Raw genomic sequence first — 19,176 nt, 5'->3', positions numbered from 1 at the left:
CTCAACTACTATAATTCTCAGGGCCAGGCATTTTGTATTATCAGTGATATTTTTGTTTGAAAGCTCAGTCTATTGCACTTGAGCCACTTGAAACCAATCCCAAGACATGGCACCATTTTCCTTTCTCTACCAACTCTAAGACACTTTCCTCAGAGTGCAAAGGAATAAGAAAAATCAATCCTCTAGATCATCTTAGACTAAAAACTTTTCCTTTGCTTTAATTTAAAATATTTTTCATTAGGGGATGAATAAAAACTTTAAGTCATACTTTTGCCCTTGACAGCAACATCAATCTGGTGTACACATTAAAAAAAATAAACAAACACATATTGGCCATAGTAATATACATTAAAAACCCACACATATACATTAAAACTTTAAAATGTAAAATGAAGTTTGGAAAAAGATTACAGAACTCTTGTGGAATTGGAAAAAAAGCAAATTCTCAGAAATATAAAGAACTGTCTAAATAAAAAGTAAAAATTGGATAAAACCAACAAATTAGATTGCTAATCTAATGAGCATCTACGCACAGTGACTTGGCACACAGTAGGTACTTAATAATTATATGTTAAATGAACGAAGTCTGTTTTGTTCTGACAAGTCCAAGTTATAAGGGCAGATTTTTTTTAAATGGGGAAATAGCAGGTGTGAGAGACAACAGTATTTTAAATTAAAATATAATGATAAAGCTACAGAAATTATTAGTCAATCAGACAATATAAATTTATAACTTTACATACCTCTAAAATTATTAAATATACATAAGACTGAGAAAAACTTATTTGTCTAAGAAATAAAATCCCACAAGTGGAACTGTGGTAGTTTTAAAGTTTTAAAAATATTTGCCTGACAAATATGGGAAGCTATCAATTTAGAAAGTAATTTTGCAAACTGCTTCATTTCAGGACTTTCAATTGTAGGACTGCCAATTCTTATTTTCACTAGTCCATTATCCCTAAATACATTTATCAAACACTTGTGTGATCACAGAACTGGGCTAGATCCGATCCAAAAAACAAAATTCCATATAAAACCAAAGATTACTCTATTATCACTGCCTTCAAAGAAGACATAGTGAGATGTCTAATTTTAAGTTTATTCCCTTCTGAATGAATCAAAAGATTTAGCAACCATTGAAATATAAAGACTTTATAAGATGCTATTCTTTGGTCACTCATATATCTTCAGCAAAGATTATTTGGGGCATTGCTGTGTACTCAGAATCATTATTATGTTACCCTAGTCATGTTTTGCCTAAAAAAAAACCTAAGGAAATAAATTTCAGAAGTATTCAAAGCAATTTCAGTGTTATCACATGGAATCTTTAATTCCGTATCTGGTACCTGAAATAACTGAGTCCTGTACAAACGACAAAGGAATACAGTTTTAAATGCAAATCTAATTATCTGGTGTGTCTATTAATTTAATAATTAATAATAATAAAAATAATAATTTAATAATAAAATATTTCAAAGAGGCCCCTCCTAAAGATGTTCTTGGGAGAATAATGTCATGCTTTATTTCAACTGCTGTGATCATGCTTTTGTTTGGAGCCGCAAACTATTGTCTTGTTCACACTACCCACTTTTAAAGATAAATTACACAATATTCTTTGACATGTAATCATCACTCTAAAGGTAAGTCAGCCTATGCCTAATAATCTTGTCTCCAGAAGGGATTGATCCTAGGAGTGATCTTGTGACATTAATGATAATTTTTTAAAAACCTCAAGAGTATTCACTTGGCATAAATTGTAGTCCTTTATTTCTGAGACTGGCTGATGTATGAGAGATCACCAAATTTCACTTTTATATCATCTTTAATTAACCCCCCCACCCCCACTTCTAATGGGAATGCAGCTGGACATAAAATCCACATAGTAAGAGGTTGCCAGAGAGAGGACACGGCACCAAAAACAAGTGACAGGGGAAAGCACTAGAATAATAATAATGAATACTGATGATGATGATGATCAAAGTATGTTATAGGTTATCTCTTTTGATCTTCAAAACCATCCTGTTCCAGAACTCAGATTAAGAATTCAGAAGACTAAATGGGATCCTGTATGTTTAATATGAAAAAAGTGTTAGTCTCATACCATAAGAAGAATTCAATGTTTTTTATTTATCCACAAATGTACCAAAAGTGTGCACAGGATTCACATGGCTATTCCACATAGGTAGGAGGGGAACAGTCTCTTAAAGTTATCATGCAAAGATTATCAGATTGATGGTTAGTTCTTAATGGAATAGAAAGCTTAACCACATAAATTTTCCCGCTGTTATCAGTCACCCAATTTACAATATTCTTGAGTTCCAACAGATGATTCCTGTACTGTGTTCAAATCAAAAGTGCACTTGTTTTGTATTTATCTGACAATCTATAATTCCACATATCCACAAAATGGAATAGGAAACAACTGCTTAAAAAAAATCATTCTCATATGGAAATGTATTGAAAACACTGTGGATGCTACATAAAGTACATGCTTCCAAGTTTAATTCAAATTATTTCATTTTGAATTCTAAGGCCTAGATTGCTAGGCTTTCTCTGCTAAATGGCTTAAATTAAACTTGTTTTTACTAGATTTTACAAATGGTTTTCAAAAAAAAAAAGAATTCTACCTGGTACCTGCCATTTGTCTTCAGATGAGACTATCACATGATCCAAAGTAAAGTGCTATTTTATAGAAGTGTGGATATGTTGGGTTTTTCCTCAAAAACATTGAACAAATCACTTAACCTTCATGCCTTGGTTTATTATTATTATTATTATTATTATTATTATTATCTAAAATGTCATGACAATGCCAATCTACTTTGGAGAAACTGGTATTGTGAGGATTGATCAGTAAATATACTAATGTTTACATATTTTGGAACAACAGAATTTGCCACAGGAATTCTTAAAAGGAAAAACAAAAATCTCCCTAAAATATAGGAATTCTTAGCTTTTAACTGAGGAATATAAAGGTTATCATGTTTTAAAAAATAAAATCTCCTCAGAGATGCTAATTAATACACATACTGCATTAACTACCATTATTACTTATGCTCCATATGTATTCTATATCCTTTTTTATGTGCATATGTGCATATGAATATATTTAAAAGAATGAAACTAGATAACCCCCAAAGTGAACTTCTATTGATGTTATGTTTCCTTCAGCTATGGATAATTGGTTCTTTAAAACTCTCATTATTTAAAATGCCAGTTTTCAGAAAATGGCTGGAAGGAAACTTTTATGTGAAGATTTAAATTATTAAGCCAGAAATGTACCTATAATCATATAATTTGGTCTCCCTTCTTAATGTCTCCTTAAGTATTGCAAATTATGAAAATCTAAATTTGAGTTCATTAAAATAATGAGGTAATATTTTTCAGTATTTGTAAATATTTAAAGTAATAAGGTAAATTATAACAACAGTCATTACTATGTCACACTGATAAGTACAATGGTTAATTTCTTAGACAAATTTAAAAAGTTGACAAGATGGAGAAAGTTGATGTGCTGAAAACATGTAAAATAATTTTAAAAAAAGGAATCAATTATTTGTTATTAGATAAATGATTTTTTTTAAAAAATCACTCTCCATATGCCATAAATATCATCTATTTTCTTATAAAGTGTACTTATGCAAACCTAGACAAACTGGTTTTAGGGATCAGGGAGAAAATGTAAATTATAGATTCACAAAACTTCAGAAGAAGAAGAAGAAACATTTAAGATCATCTAACTCAATTCCCTCACTGTACAAATGACCAAACAGAAAAAGAGCTGAAGAGAACTGCCTAAGGCTACACTTTAGCCTAACTTCCAGGTCAATGTACTTTTCACTAAATTCTATTAAATAATATGCTACCAAGCTCCTTAATAGCCAGAGGTTTAACAAAATGCAATTTCCATTTTCAAAATGGTTTTGTGGTAGAACCACAGCCTCAAATAGACTTAAATTTTGAAGAGAATTTTTTTATGAAGTTGAACACAGAAGGATCCTTACAACGGTGGCAAGACTGTTAATAACACATTATACATTAAAATATTTCCTAATACTAATAATTCTAAAATTCATTTATTTTTTATAAAATAAATAATATTACCTCATTAATTTGACAGGAATCTGATTCTTTAATAAAAATTCTTCAAGAGCTAACATGAACATAACTGTTATAAGGTTATAATAAAATGTAATTCTTCTTGATCTCTGTTCTACCATCCTTTTAGTGAAATTCATATTTATTTTTATCCATTTCTTCTACCTTTCTAATCAACGTCAAGAGAACTTGCAAGGACTTTTTCTCATACTTTAAAAAAAATTATTCTTATTTCCATTTATGGCAAATTGGGTCAGAAAATGTATTTTCTCTTAAAAAAAACTTAAGCTTTTGGTAGTTCAATTATTTTTTGAAAGAAGTTAGAAAGAAATAGTTGGAAGAACAAATAGATTGAAAGGGATTATCAAACATTATCTAGAATATCTTTATCGCTAATAAAATGCAAACTCTACTGCCAGGGAGGGTTTAAAAAATGCTTTATCATCTGGCTTTAATTTATACAATGTGATTTTTAGAAGAACAGCCAAATAATATAAAACTTAAAGCTATTCTGTTTCCCCCATGTGACAATTAAATATTAAAAGCCACAGGCTAGCAAATGCAAAATTTATTTCAACTGTACATAACAGATGTCTTTTTTTATAAAACAAACACTTCATTGCCATATGCCACAAACAATAATATGCATACTATACAATACAATGCAACATTCAGATACATCCAATTTGTATTCTCAAATGGCAGTCACCTACTAAAAAGATGGCTTTTCCCATTCACAAATGAAATCCACAATATATATATATATATATATTATATGTATATTATATTTCAAAGCTTTATGTAACTATATACATTTACTGTGTTTTGGCAACTTTATGCAAAACACTCAAATAATAGATCATAATGTGAATTTATGGTAAATACTAATTCATTGGAAACATTTAAGCCATGTGTAAAAGTACGGTCAGTGGCTCACACCTACCTTCTAATTCATATTCTTCATTTGTTTTGTATTATACTAACTATACACATATATTACAGAATTGCATAAACATAAGGTACTATTTATTATCAGCTTAAGTTCCACAAAAATAGAAACACTGAACCTTTGGACTGCATACCACCATTGCCACACTGGTATATCTTTTTGTTAGTTTGTTAAAGCCTGCAGCACTAATACTTTTAAACGATTTCACAACAGTTAATGGTATAAGACAAAACAAAACAAATTGAAAACCCAAAGGACAACCAACCCCCCGCCCAAATTCTCAAAATACCCCACCAGATTTTTTTATTCTAGAGTAATCTTAGTTTCAATTAACTTCTACAATAAATAAAGACTTTGGGACAAGAAACATCAATTAAAACTTCAGATCTGTATTACCAAAAAGTTCCTTAGTATTGTAAAAAAAAAAAACTCAAGTGCAGGAACTGTATTTAAAAATTGTAATAATAGGTACAGTTACATAGTAAACACACACACATATAACAGAGTTCTTCTAAGTAATGGCCTTAAAAACAATGCAGAAAGCAGTAATAAATATTTGCCCCATAAGTTAAATGTCATAAAAAGAAAACTATGATATGAAAATTAAAATAATAACTAAATTGTTTCCAGATTCATGGCATTATAAAGTGAGCACATATATTGTAGTACTGCCAAATTAATTAAAAAATTCAATTCTCCAAGTGAATTAACTATACACATAAATCTAGTCACCTTAGAATATGAATAAACGACTCTGGATACTTAAAATTTTTTTATCAACTTTTCAATTTGCATTAGTCAACCTTCTTTAAAATATGAAAATACTGGGAAAATAAATAAATCAGTGGCTACAGTGAAGCCATCTGAAATTTCTGAAATGAGCAGCTTTGCTAAATTATTTCATTAAGACTCACCTTCCTTGTACAATCAACTCATATCACATTAAAACATGACACTGCTAAGTCTATTGGATTTTTCTCTCAGGTCTGGCAGATATTTATTAGCACCTTTGGGTTGGTGAGCAACAGGCTCCACCATCCAGAAAAGAAATGTGTAAAAATTGTGCTAGAGATCTATAAAAAAGGAAAACCAGGACACTGAATCCTTAGATTTGTGCATGTGTAGATAATACTGGGGCTTGGTGGGGAGATAAAGGGAGAGGCAGATTATAGTCACCTGGAATTACAGCCACCCTAAGGAAAGGAAGAAATGAAAATACTCAATTGTTATTCTTCATTTATTATGGCATTTTGTTTCCTGATGCTGATTTCAGTAAATACTTAAAACAATACTATGATTCTATTTTGACACCAAAATACATTATCACTTGAAGAGAACACAAATTTCCCTCTAGTAATGACCCAGATGCAGATTTGAAAGCTACAACTGAATGTAATGGTGCTATCACATTCAGTTCTGTGTGAAGCAAAAAATTAGAGTCTGAGTGAGGCTAGTGAAACCCTCTTACAACAAATCCCAAGAGACTGGGGGAATATTTTCTTTCTTTTTCTTTTTATTAAAAAGTTCTAAGAAATACTTTTCTTAATTGTAAACTTTATGGCATCGTTCTGTCTTCTAGAACAGCCTTAAACAACCTGTTACAGAAAGGATTTTGCATACATATGGGATTGCTGTAATAAGGTTTCACTGCAGTTGATTGCTGAAAACAAATAAATGTGTGTTCATGGCTATTACATACACAGTAAATACATATGTCAGGGGTGCAGCCAAAGCTATGACTGAAGCCAAAGCATTTGATCTCTTAAGTAAGTCTACCAAAGGCCAGCCTGAGCACAGTCTACCTGCGAGTTTCAGAGGCTAAATGCAGAAGCTTTCAGAACCTCAACTTTTGGCAATATGTGTGCCCACTTCCTTGGGACCATTTGGCAGGAATTCTTACTGGGGTCAGTGGTGGTGGTTGTCTAAGGGAAGTGTGAGGGAATGCTTTGGAACAATTGGGCACTTAAATGACAATATCTTCATCTAGGGATTTCCATACTCTGGCCACCTGGGAATATGGGGATAAACATAAATGTTTTCCCAGGACTACACCACGAAGCATGGAATTCTGTAGAGTGAAGATAAAACCTCAACTTAGAAAGTAGATTCTTCTTCATTCACACCTGTCAAGGCAAAGAACTATGCTAGCAGTGTAAAGAAGGCTCATGATGATTATCAGATGCTCCTGGCAGATTGTTCAGATCTATGGATATCTGAATTAATTTTGTAGTACTTTCACTGCACATTTTTATCATTCTCACTGCTATTTCATTCTATTACATTCTATGTATTTATCATACATAGAAAATTCAACCATAATAAGGCTAAAAAGTATCTCCACAATGCTGGCACTTAGATCACAAACCTGTATGGTTTCAGTACAAAATACAAAACGTTCACACTACTGTATCCAAAAAAAAAGGAAACAGTTGCTACACTGACATAGTCAAAAAACAAACCATTGGGAGCTACAAATCAACAGCTATCAATAATAGTAGAGTAACAACAACAACAAAAACCCAACAACAACAACAACAAAAACCAACTCAAGTATATCCTTAAATGAATATACTCTCTCCCTTAAGTAGTCAGGTATTTAAAATGTGTATTTAAGTTGGCAATCAAGCCTCCACCATGTACAATGGAAATTATCAGAAACGCTCTCAAAAGTTGTTAAAATATCACATTAAAAAGAGACGAGGAACAGCGAGAAAACATCTAAGAAAAGCAGGCTGTGATACAACAAGCATTTGTTAAGAAAAGCTCAGAAGTGCATTAGTTCTGGTGAGAGATATATGAGCAACAGCTCTTACGAGATGTAGAACCCATTCTGTAACTATGGGCTGTCCATATACTGTCATAGTCAGAGTCTTCCGAGAGGTCTGAAGGCTCCAAACGAGAAAGGCTACTGCGACGACCCAAGGAGTCTAGACTTGATTGGTCATCATCAGCCAAGACGTGATTATGCATCAGGTCAGTGCCTTGCCATGCTAAGGATGTATGGGTGAAATGAAATGGCAGATGTGGATAGGCAGAGGTGGGATGAGGAGGAGAACATACAGGAATAGCCACAACCAAAAAACATGAAACAAAAGCAAAAAAGGTGATGGGAAGAGAAGGAAAAGAGAAAATATTGTTAACAAAAAAGGCATCAAAGCTTATCTATCCTTATTTCTGCCTGGGTTTTCATACTCTAAGCATAACTCAGAATAAAGATTAGAAAAATAAAACGATCATATCTTTAAGAATAAAACTAGACAACAATAATCTTTAAATGTACTTTTAAGGTTATTTTTTTAAGTCTTTAAAAAGTATTAAAATAAGTCCTACTACAAAAGACAATTCTGTAACTGCTTTGACCATTAACCAATAACATTTAAAATTTTATAAGACACAACAAATGAGTCTGTTTCACTTACTATTTGTGAAGAGAAAAATGGTTAATTTAAATGTCCCAGTTATTAAAGGGACAGTTTGCTAAGCTGCAAAATAATTTTAAAATACTTTTTGACTTACTTCCTTACTTCTTCAGCTAGCTCTCTGCCAAGACTAGAAATCACCAGTAGTCATCTTAATGAATGGGAGGGGTGTGTGTGTGTGCCTAAACTTACCTTCTCAATTATGACCACTGCAAAAATTTCAGAGTGGAAAAAGGAATTAAACAGAGTTCATTTCCCCTCTCTTTTCCCCATCTCCCATGCCATACTTTGTGTGGGTGTTGCCAAGCTCCTTAATAGAATTCATGAAAATTAAGCCAATAGAAATAAATATTCAATACCAAAGCCATGGGAGGTGGCTGCATCATAAACTCTTGTGCTTCTATTAACTAGGATGTGAACCCTGATTAGGAGCACTATCACCAAAGAACAGAACGAAGAAAAGAAGTGTGCAGCCAAGTTGCTAATGTTAAAAAGAGGACACTGAGAGCAAGTAAAAACAAAATGAGTGAACAGAAAAGACCCCAAGAGCAGCCAGAGGGAATGGTTAAGTACAGCTGCCCAAGCAATTGTGATAGAGAAACATAAAAAATAGGGAAAGAGGTAAGTAAGGAGGTGGAATCCTCCAGTAGCACAAACACCCAAAGTTAAAACAAAAAGACTCCTTTTGTTTGTAACAATCTACCATCAGGTTAACTGACTCTTTGCTCCTTCTCTTGGTCACACCAAAGTTAATTCAGCTTCCAAACCTTAACAAGAATAAGCAGAGGACCATTTTGTTGATTAGAAAGCAAATTTTGTGAGGTGGTGACTATTATTCCCTAGCAACAGACATAACAGGGCATGGTTTTAGCTTACAAAGTCTCCCCATGTTCCTAAGTTTTTTGAACATAAACTGATTTTAATAATGTACAAGATTTCATTTTAAACATCACTTTTACTAGTTTTTTTTTTAATAAAAATGCAAACTTTTCCCAGTTAAATATGGTCAGGTTATTTAGGTAAATATATCACAAAATAATAGTCTAAGAACTTCAATCCACCCAGCTCTGCATCATTACTCTGTATCAGGAATAAAAATATATTTTTATAGCAGTTCTTAATATTTTGACTATAGTTCTAATAAAAAAACCCCAAATCATGCAGTGTCCAATGCTTTTCTTGTACAGGAATAATGGAAATACAAAATAGCACATGGGTAAATGTGTGCAAATTACAGATAGTCAACCCCATTTAGGCAGCCAGAAGCAGCAAAGCCATGTGCATGTTCTATGTCAACATCTCATAACTATGAAAAATGCATCTTGCACTAGATAAAATGCAATCCCATGTGACTACATTTCACTGAGACCATCAATTAAAATTTATCTTAAGAAATATTTGAAATTGAAGAGTTTTAAACTGTCTTTTAACAAAATTAATATTCCAATAACTCTGTGGCATCCAAGGAATCATTAATGTAGTTATTCTATTCATTCTAAAAAAGATCCCTTTATTTTTAATACTATTACTCAAAAATTTATGTATACACAATCCATTCTTAATTATTCAAAGGTTAGTTGCACATCTGTGCACTACCCAGGATTATGTCTTCTCTTCAGCTACTTTATGGGCCACCTCAATACTTTCTGTCATAGATATAAGAAATAAAGTGTAAACCAGTCAATTCTGGTGGTTGGTTAAAAGTCTCCATAGAATAGGAAAGGTTTAAAACTTAGTAGTTAAGTAATAATTTTTAAATGGACTTAAATGATTCTTATTAGATTATGTCTTCTACAGGGCACTTTTCCCAGGAACTCAAAGGTCTCCTAAAGTAAATAATGTAAAGTAAATGTAAAGTAAATAATGAAAAATAATTGCTCAATAGTCAAAATGTCATCAAAACTGTATTTATGATCTGTTCATTATAAATTGCAAGGTTTAGGTCATGTAAAAACAGATAAAAACTGTGGATTCTGAATATTAAATTTTATGTACTCAGAAATTTATAATAATACAAAGAACATGGAATCCTAAAGAGTACTTTCTTTGTTTGGTGAAACTAATTATAAATAAAAGCTGTTGATTTGGGGATGCAGATTATACTTAAAAATATATTCATTACACATGAAAATATCAATAATACTTTATATCAATACTACATAAGTGTAAACAAATGAACATCTGAATTTTTTAAAAATCATTTGTAAAAAAGAATTTTCTTAATGTCTATCCATATATATATATATATATATATATATATATATATATATATATATACACACATAAATGAAAAACTATAGCTCTAACTATAGATCTAGATATATATGTTCTGGCATCAGTCAAATTGTATTTTAGATTATATGAAAAAAAATGGTAGATTCAGAATACTGTGACTTTTGGAGGAATCTCAGGAAAGAAGAAATCCTAAGTAGAAACTCAAAAACAGTTATTACATTGATAAATCAAATAGAGTAATCTAATTTTCACACTGTTTTTGTGAAATATTCTGAAAGTTCACATAAGGTAGACATAAGCCTATTGTAAAGTAGAACTATAAACATGGTGAACCTGGTCTTAAAATTGTTTGTAACCTTTCAGGGTAAACGACCTCTCAGGTTTGTTGTGAAAATACAAGGAAAAAAAAATTCAGGTTTTAAAAGGTAAAAGAAAGCAATAGCTAGTTTTAAAAAGTAATGGGGGCAGGGATGGCTAGGTTGCACAGTGGATAGAGCCCTGGTCCTGGAGTCAGGAGTACCTGAGTTCAAATCCAGTCTAAGACACTTAATAATTACCTAGTTGTGTGGCCTTGGTCAAGTCACTTAACCCCACTGCCTTGCAAAACCTTAAAAAATATTTTTTTTAAATGGGCAAACAATGTCAAGTCCCAGTAATTAATTTGCATATTAGGTGCTCAATAGTTACATAATGAATCAAGTGGAATAAAAAAAAACCCACAAAAACACAAACACATAACTTAAATAATATCACAAAATTATTCAGGGAAGATTTCAAAATACTTTGAGCACAATTCTCTAAACCAAAAACTGGATGCCAAAATATTAAAAAAACCATCAGTTCCCTCTGCTGATTTATTCTCAGGAGAATTTAGCTTCCTCTAAGAAAAGGAGCAGTCAGAGCAGGGCTTTATGTCCTATCCAGTTATGAGGGTGCATTATTACTGCACACTGCAAAGCCAGAACAGGAGAATTAGGCTCAAGAAAACTACTGTTTGTTCAGCATCAGCCAAGTGATGAAAACTGGAACAAAATGAGGCCTTTTCTAAACAAAAATAATATACTACATTCAATGTACTGTATTTCTACTAATGGTATGGAAGAGAATAGAAAAAATTCCTAAATTCTGGTACTGTGTGTAAAAGTTGTTTTGAGAAAAGTAATAAAAGTTAGACAACAATATAGGTAAATTAAGGTAATACTGGAATCTAATGCATAACTGTTTCTAAATCTTCAAATCATCTTAAAATTAAAGTGAAAAATGTTATATGAACCTCAAAACACTATAAGTGTGTTACTACATAAGCTATCAAAAAGACTTCAAGTAACTTTATTTTCATTCTGCTTAATATTTTGCCAGCAAGTTCTAAGATATCATTTTCTGATCCTAAGATATCATTGCTTTTTATTCAGTGAAAAACTTGTTGTAAGAGACTTCTAAACACCACCAGAAATAGTTCAATGTGACTGAGATAAGCTGTTAGTGTTTTCCCCAGTGACGTCCCTCTTCACTATCTTTCAGTAAAGATTTTCTTAAAAATGAAATACCTTCTAAATAAAGACTTTTGTAGTAAGTCACACCAAGTTCTTCTATTAGAGATAACTTATAACCTTTTAAATAGTTTCAAGATTTCAGTGTCAGATCTTCATATTAGACGCAAAGCTATCCAAGCGCCAAGGACTAAAAACAATGCAGAAATCTGACTATTGATCATCAATTATTTTCTATGGCTGCTTTGCCTCCAATACTAAATAGCTTACTCTATTAATGATCATCTCCAGATACCAAGTCTGTCAACACAACTCTTATGTTTACACTTACTTGAATTTAGTGTTTGGCGGGTTTTGGCACTTGTGCAATATGCTTCAATAACTTTTAAAATCTGGGCATCTTCTTCCAAGGCAGCTGTACCTATCAACAGAAGAGCAAAATTTGACATCAGTTAAAGAAATAATACTTCGATGGATTCAAGTGATTCCTGACAATGTCTTTCTGTGCCGTTGACCTGCCACAAGGACATCCACTCAACATATTATAGGTCTCTCCAAATCTCTTGACATAGCCTGGACAATATGGAGCACATGGGTTAACCCTCAGTTTTCTTTCCATTTTGCTTTGTGACTGGACCACCTTTTATTCTACACATACAACTCCTGATGACATTCTTTCTCATGCAATTTATCATTAAGAACACCGTAGTTTTGAAAAATGACTTTCCCAGAGAATTCATGTAAAATGAAATACCGTCTCAGTGAGACACTTAGAAATTCTTCAAATTAACATGTTTTAGTTAATACTTTTTTTTTAAATTTAAGGCAATAGGATTAAGTGACTTGCCCAAGGTCACACAGCTAGGCAACTATTGAGAATCTGAATCTGGATTTGAACTCAGATCCTCCTAACTCAAGGGCCAGTACTCTGTCCACTGCACCACCTAGCTGCCCCTAACTTAATACTTCATCTCAAAAGAATATGTCATCGGTGAATTAAAAATCATTTAAAAGTGTGATTAAAGGGTTGCTACCAATTGATTAAGCTAAATAACTTTCTTTTTAAAAGATTTTATTTATTTTGAATTTTACAATTTTTACCCTAATCTTGCTTCCCTCCACCCACCCCCACAGAAGACAGTCTATTAGTTTTTACACTGTTTCCATGATATACATTGATCTAAGATGAATGTGATGAGAGAGAGAAATCATATCCTTAAGGAAGAAAACTAAAGTATAAGAGATAAGCTAAATAATTCTCAATTGAGATACAGAAATAGCAATTTATAAGAGTTCTCTGATAGACTGAAGCCTCATCTTAGATTATGGAGATTATTAAGATGCTATTATTCAAATATTTCTACAATAATCATTAAGAGTAGACTCTAGCGATCATATCGAGAATCACTTTTCTAAGGGTTGAAGGTGAGTTAATGGTATTAAAGATGCAGAATAGAGAAGAAAGTCAAAATCCTTCAATGACACTATTCACTATCTCTTGTTTCTTCTTCTTCATTCAACCAGAGTGCTTTGCAACCAAGGCACATAGTAATCATTCCCAATAATCAAGTCTCTCAGTCAACGAATATTAAATTCTTATTATGTTCCAAGTATTGAGATTCACAATGGGAATGGGCAAAAACCAAAACAAGACAAACTAGAATCCCTGCCATCCTTGAGGACACATTCTAATGGAGACAACATGTAAATGTTTAGTTTCCTCTAAGTTATACAATACAAACATAGTCATCTTAAAGGAAATGGCAGCAGCATCTGTAGGGCAGCAGAAAGACTTCTTTCGAGGGATTTGAGTTAAATTCTGAAGGGGAAACTAAGAGGTAGAAGAAAGGGCACTGCAGAGATGAAGTGCAAAGAAGATGCAAGTGAGACCAGGGACAACACACACACAGAGTGTGGAAGAGAGCTGTGAAAGAACAGACAGGTAAGAAAGGAGCAGGCTATTGTGGAGAGTTTTACAGATCAAGCCCAGCAGCTTATATTTAATTCTAAAGATAAAGGGCAACTACTAGAGCTCACAGAAGAGGGAAGGATGATGAGTTCAGAACTACACTTCAGGGGCAGCTAGGTGGCACAGTGGATAGAGCACCAGCCTTGGAGTCAGGAGTACCTGGGTTCAAATCTGACCTCAGATACTTAATAATAATAATTACTTAGCTGTGTGGTCTTGGGCAAGCCACTTAACCCCATTTGTCTTGCAAAAATCCTAAGAAAACCTAAAAAAAAAAGAACTACACTTCAGAAATATCATCTTGGCAGCTATCAGGAGAATGAATTAGAACAGGTAAAGACTTGAAGCAAGAACACTAGTTAGAAAAATCCTGCAGGTAGTCTAGGAGAGAGCTTATTTAGACCTAAACTAGAGCTATGGATGTATGGGTATGAAGGAGATGGCATATACAAGAGATGCTGTGAAGGGAGAACAGGATTTGGTCATGAGTTTATGGGATGAAAGGCAAGAGTCAAGAATGACACTGAAATTATGGGTCAGAGTGATTAGAATGGTGATATGGAAATTTAGAAGGGGAAAGGTCTTATTTTAGACATGTTAATTTGAGATGCTTATAGGACTTAGGGTTTGAGATGTCCAAGTAACATTGGAACACATGTGACTGTGGTTCAGTTACAGCCTAAATTCAGTTCCTCAGTTTACTTATTTCTCATGGCCTAGTCCTCCATGTCAACTCAGTCACACAGAAAGATGATCATACCTTTAATCTTGCTACCACCCACAAACATTCCATTTCTACATTAATAAACTCTGAAATTCCCTTATATGATCACAATACTTTGTTCTTTATCTACACCAAAGACTGCCAATCCTTTGATGTCTCAGCTGTTTCCTAGTCTATCATGCCTGCACTAGCAACATTATCCTCCTCCTTTCCCTCTCTCAATCCCTTAGCAAAGTAGCTCAACTCTACATTGTCCTCTTCTAGTGAGTCCCGTGCTTCATTTATAACAGTATTAATCTTGCTCTACCAAGCCTTGACTCTGGATTATGTCCACCACTACTTGCTGCCTCTGTACCTCCACACATGCTGATGAATGAAGCCAGAAAAAAATCACAAAGCCATGCAGACTAGGGTCCACTATAAATTTGAATTCACTGTGATAAGGCATTCTTTCATACTTTTCTAATCAATTCACTATTTCATTCATCACAACAGCTCTTCCCAACTTTTCTGTCCCTTCTCAAATCACCCATAACTTCTCCTGTCCCCAGCTCTTAGTAAAGATCTTGCCTCACCACATCCCCCCAAAAAGAGGTTATCTGCCAAGTGTTCCCTCATATCTTTCCCCTCCCTATCCCATATCACCCAGATGCTTTCTACCATTATCTCTTCCTCCATCATTCTATTAATTAATAAATATTTATTAAGTGCCTAAGTGACAGACAAGTGCTAAGCATATCATCACAGGAAGAATTTTCCCTTCTTGCTATAATTAAGTCTTCTAATTACACAAATGATCCCATATAAGTCTATCTTTTCCAGCAGATTATCTCCTCTATCATCCTCATTCTCTCACTTCTCTTCAATTTCTCCCTGTCTACTGGCCGTTTCCCCTTGCCTAAAAATATGCCCATATCTACTTGTATGATGATCCATTCATTCTTGTCAGCTTCATTCCATGTCCCACATTCCTTCTGTGGGCTAAACTCCTTACTTAAGGTCATCTAGAATAAGTGCTTCCTATTAAAAGTATCGACACCTCTTTTATTCTATTATCTTTCTACAGTCTCACTTCCAAACTTGTCGAGCTTTAGCCAAATATCTCTCCATAAAGTTACCAAATCTCTGCCAAATCTAAGAAACTTTTCTCAGTCCTCATCCTTCTTGACCACTCTTGGTCTATCACTGTCAATTACCCTCTTCACTTGAGGATGCTATTCCAGATTTTCCTCCTATTAATGATTGTTCCTTCTCATACTCCTTTGCTGGATCTTAATCTATGGCACCCCTGCTAAATAACAGTGCCCTCTTCTCTTGTACTGTTTTAATGATAGATTGAAGTAGTTTTCTATGCTGATGATTAACTTATATAATTTATCTCCTAAGTCCCAGATTCATAGGAGGGATTGCCCTTCCTGTGATTCCACAGGAATGGACTGAACTGGATATCCTACAGACATCTTTAACTTAATGTCTAAAACTAAATTCATATTTCCCTCTAAAACATTTCCCACTTCCAAACTTCTTGCTTACTGTCAAATATACCACTATCCTCTCAGTTATCCTGGTTCACAATCAAGGAATCATCCTTGACTCTTCACTCTTTTACTCTTCAATGTCTGTCAATCTGACCTTTGCAGTATCACTTGCATACATACACTTCTCCCCAAACACTGCCACTCACTCTGGTGCAGGCAGTCATCACAACACACCTGTACCATTACAAACTGGAATCCTAGTCAAAAATCTTGCCAAGCTATCAGTGATCTTCCTTGAATTTAGGACTGATCATGTCATTCCCAATGTAGTTCCAACTTAATCTAGGGGCTTCCCTATCATCTTCATGATCAAATATAAAATCCTGTTTGATGTCCAAAGTCTTTTCTTACTTGACATTCTCTTATTCACACATAGAGCTTTCCAGTCTCCTTCCACTTTTATTTATTTTTTATTTTTTATTTTTTTTGTTAAGAAACCAATGTTTATTTTCCATCCGCATTTTTCCAACACTATTAGAGCATCTGGGTAAAACTTAGGCCCACTCTGTGGTAGTTCCTACCCATTCAGTGGCCTGAGCAGTAGGAGCTGCAGACCAGTCCTCAGTAGCCAGCTGAGCTCTCCAATCTTCCGAGTTAGGGAGCAAAACTGTAGTCAGTCAATCAATAAATATTTAATAAACATTTCATATGTGCTAGACATAGTGCCAAATTCTGGGGATATAAAGAAAGATGAAAGATAGTCCCTTTCTCTAGGACCCACAGTCTAATAGACAACATTCTAATAACTATGTACATCTCTGTTTTACATAAAATCAATTGAAAATAACCAACAGCGGAAAAACTCTTGAATTAAGAGGAATCAGGAAAGGCTTCCTGTAGAATGTAGAATGGACACAGATGGCACCTGGACGCCCTCAGACCAATCAGCCACCTCTGGCTGAGCAGCAGTGAATTCTGGGGCAGGTACAGTCCATTCACCCTGAAATTCCTCCTTTGTCACTGCCTTCTCAGCTGCGGCCTGCTCTTCCTTTTCAATCTCCTCTGGATCTCTGTAGAAGTAAAGATCAGGCATGACCTCCCATGAGTGCTCACGGGAGATGGTACCATGCATCCGCAGGACTTCTCGGGCCAGCATCCACCACATCAGACCCACTGAGTGAGCTCCCTTGTTGTTACATGGAATGGCAATGTCCACATAGTGAAGTGGGGAGTCTGTGCTGCACAGTGCAATGGTTGGAAGGTTAACATATGATGCTTCAGTCAAAGGCTGATGATCTGCATGAGGATCAGTGACCACCAAGAGGCGAGGCTCCCTGAAAGCTGCCTGGATCTGGTTAGTGAAGGTGCCCAGGGTGAAGCATCCAGCAATAGGTGTGGCACCAGTGGCAGCAGCAAATTTCAGAACAGCTCTCTGGCCAGTGTTCCTGGATGAGATGACACTGACATCAGCTGGATTTTCAATGGCAACAATGGCACGAGCTGCCAGCAGAAGCTTTTCCCAAGTTCTCTTCAAATTAATGATATAGATGCCATCACTCTTCCTTTTATAGATATACTGTTCCATCTGGAAGTCCAAATTGGTGCCACCCAAATGGGTGCCCACAGCGAGGAATTTGAGGACATCCTCCTCCTTCATCTGCAAGACATCCAGGGCTCTGGACATTGTGAAAGTTTCCCTTGAAAGTTACGACGGAAACCGTGAACACCCTATGGACCCCTCTTCTGGGCAGCGCGGAAAAGCCTCCTTCCACTTTTAAATCCTGCCAACACCACCTTTCCCTACTACCAAGTACTCTGTATTCGAATGACACTAAGCTCCTAGCTCTGGGCATTTCCACAAGCTCTCTCCCAGCTTGGACTGCTTACCTCCTCATCTCTGCTTCTTTGTATTCCCAACTTTCTTTTAAGTGCCAGTTAAAATTCTACATTCTACAGGAAGCCTTTCCTGATTCCTCTTAATTCAAGGGTTTTTCCGCTGTTGGTTATTTTCAATTGATTTTATGTAAAACAGAGATGTACATAGTTATTAGAATGTTGTGTATTAGACTGTGGGTCCTAGAGAAAGGGACTATCTTTCATCTTCCTTTATATCCCCAGAATTTGGCACTATGTCTAGCACATATGAAATGTTTATTAAATATTTATTGATTGACTGACTACAGTTTTGCTCCCTAACTCAGGGACAGCATTACTGGAAAGACAACAGTAAGGAAATAATAATGCTTTGAATAGGAAGTCAAATTCATGAAGTGTCTTTTAGACTAGGGAAAGGATGCTATAAATTGTAGCTTTTCAGCTTTCCTAAATCATCAGATAGAGTAAACTTAAATCTTACTTTTAAAAAATTTATACATTCTAGGATAGAAAAATAATACTATTCCTGATAGAAAGGAACTTGTGATAAAGGTCTAGCCACATCTGTGAAAGTTTATGTGCATATGCACACTCAAGTAAACACTCTCAATTTTCAAACTGTGCTTAGGGTACACAAATGTTTTATTCTAGCTCCGCAAAGCATGACACAAACTTTCAATCCCAGCAAATGTCAATTTGATCATTTATTCCCACAATGAGGTTCTGATCTGTTCAGGCTATAAAACCAAATGGCTTTAGGTCACAAATTACTGTCATTTGATTTGGGATCCTTGACTGAATGAGAGCTTTTACTCTTCAACAGAACTACAGGAAAAAAAGAGAACTTTAAAGAAACAATGCAATTAGATACAAGAGATTTACATGGAATCATTTAATTACATCACTTATTTCATTTTATACAGCAGAAGGGATAGCCCT

General features: G+C 34.4%; 1 protein-coding gene across 11 annotated transcripts in view; it reads right to left on the bottom strand.

Moving 5' to 3' along the window:
- ARHGEF7 (Rho guanine nucleotide exchange factor 7) overlaps positions 1-19,176 on the bottom strand; it is a 314,501-nt gene that overhangs the window by 9,035 nt on the left and 286,290 nt on the right. For 9 of the 11 annotated variants that reach the window (XM_074192046.1, XM_074192042.1, XM_074192050.1 and 6 more), the window contains one exon: positions 12,523-12,612. In XM_074192046.1, coding sequence (XP_074048147.1) covers positions 12,523-12,612 — 90 coding nt within the window. Of the gene's footprint in view, positions 1-7,860; positions 8,038-12,522; positions 12,613-19,176 lie in introns of all 11 variants that reach the window. The other 2 variants (XM_074192051.1, XM_074192052.1) reach the window with 1 other exon arrangement.

The sequence above is a fragment of the Macrotis lagotis genome, chromosome 6 (assembly GCF_037893015.1).
Source record: "Macrotis lagotis isolate mMagLag1 chromosome 6, bilby.v1.9.chrom.fasta, whole genome shotgun sequence".
Taxonomy (NCBI): Eukaryota; Metazoa; Chordata; class Mammalia; order Peramelemorphia; family Peramelidae; genus Macrotis; species Macrotis lagotis.
This window is presented reverse-complemented; position numbering and strand designations above follow the sequence as displayed.